Source organism: Eptesicus fuscus, chromosome 2 (genome assembly GCF_027574615.1).
Source record: "Eptesicus fuscus isolate TK198812 chromosome 2, DD_ASM_mEF_20220401, whole genome shotgun sequence".
NCBI classification, from domain to species: Eukaryota; Metazoa; Chordata; class Mammalia; order Chiroptera; family Vespertilionidae; genus Eptesicus; species Eptesicus fuscus.
The window spans coordinates 101,722,081-101,734,845 of NC_072474.1; the positions used below are offsets into that span (position 1 = coordinate 101,722,081).

At 40.9% G+C, this 12,765-nt stretch overlaps 1 protein-coding gene across 2 annotated transcripts in view; it reads right to left on the reverse strand.

Annotated features, from left to right (window-relative positions):
* Positions 1–7,734: 7,734 nt before the first annotated feature.
* The window catches only part of STIM2 (stromal interaction molecule 2), a 139,524-nt gene continuing 134,493 nt past the window's right edge, over positions 7,735–12,765 (reverse strand). Inside the window, exon 12 of one of the 2 annotated variants that reach the window (XM_054729652.1) lies at positions 7,735–9,467. In XM_054729652.1, coding sequence (XP_054585627.1) covers positions 8,990–9,467 — 478 coding nt within the window. In that variant the 3' untranslated portion in view covers positions 7,735–8,989. The remainder of the gene's footprint in view (positions 9,468–12,765) is intronic. The other variant, XM_054729655.1, reaches the window with a different exon arrangement.

Consider the following 12,765-nt stretch of genomic DNA (forward strand, 5'->3'; position numbering starts at 1 on the left):
TTTTTTGGGTATTCTTTCACATCTTTATTGTTGAAGGTATTACATAGGTCCTCCTTTTCCCCCCATTAACCTCTTCCATCCGACTCCTGTCCTTGCCCCCGTCCCTCCACAGGCCCTCACCACCCTATTGTCTGTGTCCATGGGTTATGCATATATGCATACAAGTTCATTGGTTGATCTCTTCCCACCCACCGTCCAGGGAGATTTTTGAAAAATGTAGATTCTGAGCCCCTAACCTAGAAGTAAACAAACAAACTCTTAAGACAGGTCACCTAAATGTCAATTTGGAGAAAGTTCTCCTAGTGCAACTGACTCACATCCTGGTGAAAACCACTGCTGCTCTGGTGGCCTCACAGTGTGAAACCACAGGTTGAAGTGAAGTTCTAACCCACAATGTGACTGCATTTGGAGATAGGGCCTGCAAGGTGGTAATTAAATGAGATCACAAAGTCTCTCTCTCTGCACATGCAAGCACACCCCTTTACGTGCACACACACTTCCAAGTGTACACATATGCTCCATGTGAAGACACAGCCAGAAGGCAGGAAGAAGACAGCAGCACCGGACTATTCTGTCACCTGACCTCCACTTCCAGCCTCCGAAACTGGGAGGTAAGTTTTTGTTGTTGAAGCCATGCAGGTGTTTGAGCTCCAGCTGACAAATACAGAGCCTCTAACTCAGTGGTGGGCAAACTCATTAGTCAACAGAGCCAAATATCAACAGTACAACGATTGAAATTTCTTTTGAGAGCCAAATTTTTTAAACTTAAACCATATAGGTAGGTACATTGTTATTAACTTAATTAGGGTACTCCTAAGCTGGCCTTTGCTAAAAACTCCAAGGGGCCAAAGCCGCATGTGGCTCGCGAGCCGCAGTTTGCCGAGCACTGCTCTAACTGAAGGTGGCACCCATCCTGCTAACTTGACTTCCCACTGCTCCCTACACTCTCTCCAGGGTCCTTACTTGTCCCCTGAAAGACCCTACTCATTCTAAGCCTTATATTTGTCTCCCTCCATTTGGAAAGCAAATTGCTGTTTACTGAGTATCTAATTTTGTGACAGAGGCTAAGAGGGAATTTAAGGATATATAAGCCAACATGTTTAGCCCTCAAGCTGTCTGGAAGCAAGAGATGTAAAATAAATGAGAATCATTTTTCCCATGCTTAACCCTTTTAATGATTTTTCCATTGATCTCAGGATCGAGTCTAAAATTTTAAATATTGCCTGGCAGGCACTGCACCATCTTGCCCCCTTCTCTTGCCCTCTGACTACAATACAGTGCCCTAGCCTTCAGTCACTTTCCTGAACACACCCGGGTCTTTCCCGCTTCTCTCTATATGCTGTTACCCCTGCCTGGGCCACTCAGAACCCTGTTCACCTCCTTGACTGTTTCCTGCTGATTCTGCAAGGTTACGTGGAAAGGCCACTTCCTCAGGAAGGCCCCTCCTGACCTTCAAGTTAAATAATCACAGAGCCCTGTGAATTCTTTCTTCATGGCACTAATAACAAGCACGGCCATTTAATCATTTGCAGAATTGCTCGACAAGGTAGGTCATGTTTATCTTTGTTACTGCTGTATGCCCAGCACTCAGCACATTATCGGTTCTCGCTATGCAATTATCGAAAGAGTAAGATCTCATAATACAGAAACCACATTAATCGCCGGATATGTAGTTCAGCCATTACATGCTGAGCTCAGGAGAGGGGGGTGAGCACCAGGCCTGGAGAGGCAGAGTGACAGCACAGACACACACTTCGATAGAGCCATCCCGTTAAGCCCATTCCGACCGCACTCATCACTCAGAGTCCAGCTTGGGGAATATGCTCTGCAAGGGACTCACACTACCCCAGGCCATCTTGATCCCTATCTTCCCCGAATCTCCATATCAGATCGTGAAAAGACAGTATACAGTGCTCACTGGTACTGCATTTGTCACAGTCTTGAACTGTTTTCTAGCCATTGAACTTGTGAATGCCCTCAACAACCTGAAATTTGAAGGCGGCAATAACGTGCTATCCATGTATTCAGGCCTGGAGCGCCAGTCCTTGGGAGTTCACAGCTAGACAGGCACCTGAGCAGTTCAGTTTATTGGGCAAATAAGTAAACAGGTCATTGTAATATGACGTGACAGGTGTGTAATACACACAAAGTTCTGGACATTCACAGACGTGGTATCGCACCCACGTTTGGGGCATGTATGGACGTCTTCGTGGAGATGCCCGAGCTGAGTTAAAGGGTTCGGGTTGGTGGCCCAAGAACGGAGAGGGCATCCCAGGCAAAAGCTGCAGCCAGAACGGGGGAGGTGGGTGCGAGCAGCCTGGCTCGTTCAGGAAACTGCATGAAATTCTGTCGTAGATGGTTGGGTTATGTCCACAAAGACAAGCCACGAGGCTGGGGGAGTAAGCAGGGCCCAGAATATCCGTCTTCTGCTAGATACTGTGAAGTTTATATTTTATCCCACAGGGACTGGAAAGGTTTGGAAGATTTAATGGGAGAAAGTCCACCATGTGCTAAGAAAGCTCACCAATGAGGATGAAAGAGGGTGAGTCTGGGTTCACTCTGCTTGTTGAAGGTAATCCAATGAGAGATGAAGGCAGCGAGGCCAGAGGCATTAATTCACTCAGATACCCAGGGACTGAATGGACAAGACTTGGTGATCTGACAATAAATGTGCCCTTTCCCTGCCTACCTTCCCTCATTTCCCAAGGTCCTATGCCCGGTCCTACTTTCAGGTGTGTTTTCTGACCTTTATGGGTCAAAGCCAACGTCTAGCATAGCAGTTACTGTTGCACCCAGACTTCATTTTATCCTGTCGTAGATGGTTGGGTTATGTCCACAATGACAAGCCACGAGGCTGGGGGAGTAAGCAGGGCCCAGCCCCCCACCCCAGCCTTCCTTTATAAAAAGTTCTTGTGATCGTACTTTTTGAAGACAGATGCACATCCTGAGTGTTAATAGAAAGCTTTCTCAAGGAGAAGAATCAAACTTGAATGGCTGGTATTTCAAAAACAAAACATAAAAGCCACATTCCTATTCTAGAAACCTTTCCCAGGTCCTGAGTGGGGGTATCCTTCCATCTCCCCCGGAATCCCTTCAGGGACTCCCCTGCCCAGGAACCTCAGGTCTACATTTCAGCAGCTTGCATTCCCACAAGTGGAAAATTAGCCCACGTGACACTCTAGAGCGGATGCTTCAATGAAAGACATGGTCCTTAAGAAATAAACACAAGATATTCTTAACAGAACTGCAGCACTGCCCTGGCTGCTATTGGAAATGAAAATGTGGCAATCAAGCAAGAGGAAGAGCAATTTTGACCCAGATAAGGTATCTCGAGTCCGGCTTCTACAGGGAACTAGAACCTGCAGGGCAAACCAGGAAGAAGGTGGGGAGGGGAAGCAGAGGCGCTGCCCTCGCTCTGGGGGCTGGAGGTCTGAATGGCTGAGCTACTGCACTGCTCTCACCAGGTGGAAGTCAACTGCCGGCCTTCCTTGAGCTCACTGCTCTCTCATTTGGGGAGGCTGATGAAGACACTGCGACATATCCAGTAAAAACTGAAACATCAGCATAATGGAGAACCTGGCCGTCAGAACTCTTAAGTCGTGAAAGGATCCTGGGCATTGTTTACTCCCTGCACCCTGACAAGATCTGGACTGAGGCCTCCCCAGCCTGTCCTACAGCACACACTGCCAGAGACAACCCCTCAGGGCCCCTGGGGAGACCTGTGGGTAGCTTCAAGTCATCCCAACACAGGACGGAGCTAGTCCTGAACCTTGTCCTGAAGCCCCCTTGACAACCATTGATTTAAGACAGGATGAGGCCTAGCTGGGTCCATCTGAAAGGACATGTCTCTCAACAGAGACTGTTCTGTGTCAGGGCTGGGGGTGTGGGGTAGAGAAGTCTTTTATCAGTACTATCAGGGCTTACGCGGGATTGCTCAAACGCTGTGTTTCTCTCTGGTAACAACTTACCTCAAAATGAGCACCCTCGCCGCTATTACAAAGGGTTTTGCTGGAATTCAGGAACTGCAAACTCATTTGTTACAACTAGACTATGAGGTAGTAGAAGCCCTAAAACTAACTTGCCCATTGGTTATGTCTCAGCCATAGCACATCTCTCCACACTCTCAGAAAATTAGCACCTTTAAATTATCCATAATAAGTATGTTTGAGCTACACAATCCCTCTCCCCATTAGCTCCCATCTCTCCAACATTTGATTTCCATTTCCATCACTGTCCTTATTACAAGGATTTTTGTTTGCTCTGTCTCCCCTAGTAGATATCGAGTTCCCTTAGGGCAGTGGTCGGCAAACTCATTAGTCAACAGAGCCAAATATCAACAGTACAATGACTGAAATTTCTTTTGAGAGCCTAATTTTTTAAACTTAAACTTCTTCTAACGCCACTTCTTCAAAATAGACTCGCCCAGGCCGTGGTATTTTGTGGAAGAGCCACACTCAAGGGGCCAAAGAGCCGCATGTGGCTCGCGAGCCGCAGTTTGCCGACCACAGCCTTAGGGCATTAGTCTGTCGCATTGGTCTCTATACCTCAAGAGCTTATCATGATGCTTGGTACATAGTAAGCTATTAAATGTTTGCTTAATAATTAAGTGGATTCTATGTTGTCTCTTACCTGTAATTTTTTTGGGGAAATCTACTCTCTCATTCAAGACACAAAAACAGGATATCAATAAAATTAAAACTTAAATCTAGGTTTTCTTTGCTGAGATTTCCAAATAAAAATGAAAAAGTACATATGATTTTTAAAAATCAGTTTTAGTTGGTAAATAAGTAATACAATAGCTACATTTGAAAGACTGCGTAAGACTTAAAAAAACACTAGGACCCCAAGAACTTAATGGGCAAAAGACATGAATAAACAATTCACTGAAATGAAAAACATGTAACATGAAAAACTGTCCAACCATACCAGACATTATTTACCTATTAAATTAGCAAAGTTTTACCCACGGGGTAATTCAGAAATGACAGTGTGAAGCAAAAGGGTGCTCATACATTCAAGTATGGGATGAGATATAAACGTGGCTGTGTGGATAAGGAACGTTAACAATAGTTATACTCACGGTATGTATGTGAGAAAGTATGTGTGTGTACATAGACACATACTTATAAACATAAGCTAAAATATCTATGGTTTTCTATACACTTCTAAATATACATATTCCAAGGACTCAAAATGTTGATTAACATAGAAGTTAATGATGTGATTCTACCACTTACTAGATAAGTGATCTTCAGTAAGCTATTAATTTTCTGGGCTCAGTTTCATTAGTAAAATGGTGATTTTAAAAATCAAAGGAAAAAAATGTATCTGCCTTACAAGGTTGGTGCAAAGATTAAATGGGAATGTATACTAATGAGTTCAGAACAGGTCCTGGCACATGGAGTGCTCAATAAAGGTTTAATACTATTAGTCCACAGACTAAAAAAATTGAAAACAGCCTAATGATTAATAATAAAAAAAGATGAGATTATGGTGAATCCATACAATGGCATATTATAATCATCAAAATGTTCATTAAAAATTATTGATATTGGCCGAAACCGGTTTGGCTCGGTGGATGGAGCGTCAGCCTGCAGACTCAAGGGCCCCAGGTTCGATTCCGGTCAAGGGCATGTACCTTGGTTGCGGGCACATCCCCGGTGGGGAGTGTGCAGGAGGCAGCTGATCGGTGTTTCTCTCTCATCGATGTTTCTAACTCTCTGTCCCTCTCTCTTCCTCCCTGTAAAAAATCAATAAAATATATTTAAAAAAATTATTGATATTGGAGAAATGCTTATGTTAAATGAAAAAGCATATGAAATTAAATATATATAGTATCAGTATATAGAAAATGATCTAGCAGAAAACTAACCAAAATAGTAAAAGCAATTATTTGGGCAAAATTTAATCTGATTGCTGTTTTTTATGTGTGTGTATTTTTGTCTTCTTCATACTTTTACAATTGATTTTTAGAGAGGAAGGGAGAGGGGGAGAGGGAAACATTGATTGGCTGCCGCCTACACGCCCCCCTACCTGGGGATCGAGCCCAAAACCAGGGAATGTGCCTTGACTGGGAATCGAGCCAGCAACCTTTTGGTGCATGGGACAGCACCCAACTGAGCCACACCAGCAGGGCTCTTGTTATACTTTTCTATCATGAATTGTTTTTTATAGTGAGGAAGATATTGCTTTAAAAATCAGGAAAATACAAGTTTTGTAAGGTTAAAATAAGGTACCAAATGGATCATTAAAAATTTTACTTTAATGTCTAATTCTTCCTGTAAAAATGGTGTAATACAAAACTTTTTGTGGCTTTCCAAAACAATTATTTTCTGTTGAATTTACAACTAGGGAGCTTTGTAATGCAAAGTAAATATTAAAAGAAACACAAAACAGTAAATATGCCTTAGATAAACTTGTTTATGAATGTGTGTGAGATTAAGCACAAACGATGAATTCTCTGATATAGGATGGTACACACTGTACTTAGGCCAGCCGCTCCTACACTCCACCACAAGTCTTAGCATCCAAGGGGTTCTGTTCCAGAATTCCCTTCTAACCTTAAATAAGCAGCAGCAGGCCTTGCTGGGAGCACTTAGAGCCATTCCTCCTCCCAGCTTCATTCCATCTCCAGCAGCTCTTACCTTTTCTCTCCAGCAAACTATACAGGTATCTCCTCCTTTTTGCAGTTTTCAAAGGGAAGCACTCCTGTCTGGTTATAAGAAGGAAAAAAAGATAAGGTATTCCCTTCATTCTGAAGAAACTTCCCAGAATGCTTTTTAATTCTTTGCGCACAACTTTTCCCTTCATTAACAACCTATGTTCCTCAATTCTTGACCTTTCAGATGATCTTACCTCATAATCAATCCAAAACACTATGTTTCAATTTTTGCCCTTATAGTACTATTAACAATATAAATATCCATCCTATATAATAAAAGCCTAATATGTTAAGTGTCCGGTCATCTGGTCGTCCATTCAACCAATCAAAGTATAATATGCTAATGATATGCTAAAGCTGCTCAGCTGCTCGCTATAATGTGCACTGACCACCAGGAGGCAGATGCTCTGACTGGTAGGTTAGCTTGCTGCTGGGGTCTGGCAGATCGGGAATGAGCGAGATGGGCCGGACATGCCCTGGAGCCCTCCCACGGTCCCTCCCAGGCTGGCCAACCTCCCACATCCCTCCCTGGCCCCGTTCATGCACCAGTGGGGTCCCTTGGCCTGGCCTGCACCCTCTTGCAATCGGGCCTGAGGGGATTCCCCCATCCCCCCATCCCCCACTGAGTGCACAAATTTCATGCACTGGGCATCTAGTGTGTGTATATATATATATATATATATATATATATATATATGTATATATATATATGAATCAATCAAGGCCTCGACAGTTTTTAACAACAGTATGAAAAAGAATAAACAACCACACTTTATAGGAGACCTCAGGAAACTGTTAATATTCTTAATAATTATTTCTTTGGAACAAATCTCAAACTTCTTGTTTATCAATCAGAACTTTCATCTAAAAAGGACTGGGTTGGACACTGTATTTTAGTCATAATGCTGAAAAACCATTCTAGCTAATATGTATCAGTTGTTCGCCCAAACATCCATCCACATTGTATTATTCAGATCGTTTATGATTGAATTTTTAAAAGAAGTGTTTTAAGTAGAAACTCCCCAGATGTTATTGTACTCTGTTGCTCTATGTGACAATCTTCACAGTAAAAATTACCCTTAAAATAACCTATCAGTTTAATGAGCCCCAAACTTTACAAATTAATACAACACAATCTAAATGCACCATAGATTTATATTTGTTAATCGTGATATCAGAACATTTAAACATTTCAAACTACATAAAAATATGACAAACAATATAAAATAGAAAGAAGTTTGTTGACAACTTACTTTCAAAACATCGCTATTTCTTATATTGCATTAGCAACAAGATAGCTTACATAGCTCTCCAGGAAACATGTAGTGTTTTTAGTGGAGTGTTATCAACAAAAACCAGCACAGTCCCACACAATAATGTCTCCGATTTATTATCTTTTCCACAGTACAAATTTCTCACAAACCATAAATCCTTTGCGGTTATTCAAAGTCTGTAAACAAGTGTCTGAATCCCCACATTCCCCCACCTCAGTTTAAGTTTGTGAATGTTTTAAGTCCTCTGATCAAGTTTTAACTCTTCCGCTTGCATAAGGAATAAAGAGCCTTCTCTCTTTAAATTATGTATATTTTATCATACAGCCTGCAATGCAGTAAATCACAGTGAAAGCCCTGGGAAAAACAAAACAACATGATCTTTACAGCAGGACTCAAAACTTTATAATATTAAATGCATTTAAAGAAGCTTCCCATAATAAAAGCATGGGTTTTCATTTCCAGAAATCAAGTCAATTAGAAACCCTAGGTTCTACTTAAAAACCCATTTGATCTAAAAGTGAAAACAGTCCCCTATCCACAGTCATTTTATAAACTTTATACAGTTTCACTTGCAGAGATTTTTTTTCCAGTCTGGAAAACAGTAGTGCAATTAGTTTTAGTTCTTGTAAGTTATTTAGTCCAGGATGTAAATAGCTCTGTGGAAAGATAAGAAGATGCTCTGGTAAACAAGAAATTTTTGCAAGCCCATGCTGGCTTTCCAGTCCATTAAAGCTCGTAAGTCCATAGTGGCTTTCAATAAATGTTGTATATACATCACTAATAACAAAGCAGAAATAAATAGGCAGAAGTGACTGTAAACTGTCTCATCTCTTAGTAATTTTTCAGAAATGACTGGCTTGATGAATTGATTACATAGTCATTTAAATAAGCAGACAGTAGACAGTTGCCCTTAAGGACATCCCACCAGGGCATCCAATCTGGAAAGCCCAATGGAGTTACATTCCTAAAATTAAAACAAACAAAGAGAAGGGGGGCGGGGGAGGATAAAAGTTTAAGGATGCCACTTGAATGGAATTCCATCAAGTCAGCCAGTTCACTTGGATTTCTTCTTAAAAAGGTTTTTGATTTTTGATGGCTTTTTGCTCTTCTCTCCATTAGGACAGAGGTCATGTGGGATGCTGCTTATCCTGGCAACATTCGGGGCTTCCTGCACTGGTTTACTGTTGTTGCCACCTGAGGAACAGGATGTGTGGCGAGCTTTAGGCACCGGGATGCCACTAGAAAGCTGGTTCATGCTACAGGATTTCTCCAAGATGCCGTTGTACACTTTGCTTGCAGGACTGAAGATCATGCTCTTCGTTTCTGTCAGCCCTACACAATCAGGAGAACCCCGGGAGAGATCTGCAGTGATGGGCGAGTCTCCTCTGGACGAATCCTCTAGAGAGAGCTCATCTTTTGATATCTTCCGAGGAGACAGTGTTTGGTATATCTCAAGACTTGAAGGAGGAGACTGCTTCCTTCCAATGGAAGAATTTAAGGAGTCACATTCTGAAGCTGTGTCTGGTACTTCCCTGGATGAGACAGAGGTAAAGGCAAAATTTTAAATTAATGTTGAGTCGCCGCAGACATTCTAACTAAAACAACTCCCATCATTTCAGCTATCAAAATGTAAATGGGGGAGCCCCAGCCGGTTTGGCTCAGTGGATACAGTGTCGGCCCGGAGACTGAAGGGTCCTGGGTTCGATTCTGGTCAAGGGCACATGCTTCGGTTGTGGGCTTGATCCCCAGTAGGGGGTGTGCAGGAGGCAGCTGGTCAATGATTCTCATCATTGATGTTTCAATCTCTCTCTCCCTCTCCCTTTCTCTCTGAAATCAATAAAAAAATATTTTAAAAAATATAAATGAGGAAAATGCTAAAATTTATACATATTTCAACAAAATTTGAAAATTACTAGTTTAAATAATGTAACTTAAACTTAATGTTTAATTACTAACATAAACTATAATAATGCAATCTACCAATCTAAGAAAAATAACTTACGTTATACCTTCTTTGTTAAGAGAAATAAAAATGTTTAAAGTTTAGACTTTTCTTATCATTTCAACTATTTTTGTGTTATTTTAATAATGAGTATTTTTCTTCCTAAATCATATAGTTGACATGATATATTTGAAAAGATTAATCTTAGTCACTGCTTCTCCCTTTAATTTTTTAGTCATTAAATTGATGAAATATAGCTTCCTGAAGAAGGAACAAAGAAATATACTAAGAAATATATAAATTTTCCCAAGTTTAAAAAAATAAAAAGGAAATTGAAGTACATTAGGGCAGGCAAATGAATGGGAGGTGGAATGCTCTTTAGAAGTGTACATTCAGTAAATTCTCAAAGGTTTATTCCAATGTGAGTACCCCCTTTCTCCACAGTGGAAATAAGAAATAAAGAGGAGTGGAAAAATAAAGTTCACAACCCCAAAGCCAACATACTTAAGTAAGTGCTATCAGCCTTCCTTCAAAATATACCTGGAATCCCACCTCTTACTCCCCACTGCTGCCATCCCTCTTCCTAAACCACCATGAAGTCACCCCAATCACTGCAATAGCTTCCTAACTGGTCTCCCTGCTTCCGTTCTGTTCCTCACTCTGAGTTACTTCTCCACACAGCCTTTTAGGCATTTTAAAGACTCAATCAGACCCATCATCCCCGTGCTCAGAACTGTTCAATGCTTCCTCTCATACTCAGGCTAAAACCCAAAGTCCTTGTCCAAGTCACAAAGGCCTGTCTGAGCATGTCCACGGCAGTTTCTGTGGCTGCACGCTCTCCCATTCTGCCTCTTTCCACCACAGCCTCTCCTTGGCCCTCCCATAAGCCAATCTTGTGGTTCCCAAAGGGCATGAGCACTAGCTGGTTCCTCTGCTTCCCATTCTCTTCCCCTCCATCTCTACATGGCTTCCCCTTCTCCTTGTCATTCAGGTTGTGATACCAACCCTAGCCACTCTATCTAAAACAGCACTTTTTCCCTTCTACCTGTCTCTGTTTAGTATCCCAGAACTTATCACTACCTAAAATGATATTTTACACTAACATGTTCATAGTCAGTTTCCTCAGGAGAAAGGAAACTTAATGAGGACAAGGAGTTTTATTAACTTCTGTATTCTCTGCACTGGAATAGTGGCAAGATTACAGGGGGTATTCAATAAGTATGTAATGGATGGGTGGAAGAAAGGAAGGAAGGAAAGGAAGGAGGGAGAAAGGGAGGGAGGAAGGATCCTGATGAATAGGGATCATGTCTTATTCTAGTTTTTATACATACCATGCCTGACACAAATATTGTTTACTCTATGAAAAAATGATTAAGAAATTTCAAAGTACAGTCAAGGTAAAAGTAGCAGGCAAAAGAAATGAGGTGGGAGAAGAGAGCTGAAAAGAAATGCAAGAACACATCTTTTCATAATCTACCAGTTAGAACTAGGACAGGACCTTGTCTCACTTGTCTTGGCAGCTCAAGTTATTAGCAAGTGCATGGCACACAGCAGACTAAATTCATATTTATAGAATGAATGGAACTGAATGAGCTCTCACCTTGGATGACCTATGATTACTACAATTATTTATGCTGGTATGCATATTTATTACTTTGATATGCATATGAACATATCTATGTTAATGTCATATTTTAGAAACATTAGATTTCTGAATGTTTTTAGTCATTTCCATATACTTTACCATGTGTGTGAAGATTGTCTTTATTGCACTACAAGCTCTCAGAAGGTACAAAATCCCTTGGGCAAATAAAGACTTAAAAATGCTTCCAGATAATGCAGTTCCATGTACTGCATAATTTCCCAATGCTTTTACAATCTGATAATGGGCGGTGCTAATAGAGGCGAGGCAGTTAGACAGGAAAAAATGACTCAAAAATCTATCTTTGGTGGGGACTTTTCTGCTAGGTTTCTTTTGGAGATGTCCATTAATTGAATAGCATATATGTTATTGAAGCTACTCAGCTGCTTTAGTTACTATTTTATTAATTTACTTTCTATTTTGCTACATGGTTTGGCTACTCTGTGTGAACTTCTAAGGTAGGTTAAAAATATTTCAAAAACTAGTCCCAAATGTCTAAATTAGGGGTGGGGAACCTTTTTTCTGCCAAGGGCCATTTGGATATTTATAACATCATTTGTGGGCCATACAAAATTAAAAATTAGCTTGCTAAATTTGGTCAAACATTTCATTAACACCCCTAATGCCTTGGCAGGACCAGATCAAATGATTTCTTGGGCCTTGATGTTCAAGGGCTGGATGTTCCCCACCCCTGGACTAAGTCATGTGTGAAAAGAGCACTGATCCACGTTAGGAACACTGTCCTGGTCCTGCTATTAGTCAGCTGTACAATCATGGGCAAGTCACTTAATTTAAACAGGTCTCAATTTCCCTGTAAAGCTAAGAGAATTTGATTACCCTCTAACAATACTTCCAGTTCTAACATTCTAATTCCAAAACAAATAATCTAAAGTGTTGCATCTTCTGCTAACTATTCAGATCTGGAGAGCAGGTATACCTTAAAACCTCCCATCTTTTCTAGAGCACATATTCTTTGGAAATGTTGAACTTAACTATGCGTGCCATTTATATTATTTTTCTATTTCTTTTTCCCCCTACAGTTGAATTCATGTAAGTTTAATGCATGTGTAACAAGACAACTCAAGGTGAAGTTTAACCTTTTGCACTCGGATGTCGAGTGTGACTTGACACGGTTAGCATCGAGATTAAAATTACTCTTTGAATGTATCAATAATGTGAAATATAAAAAAAATCCAAATAAATAAGTTTGTATGAAAAGAAACTCCAGTTTTTTATTCTACTGCCG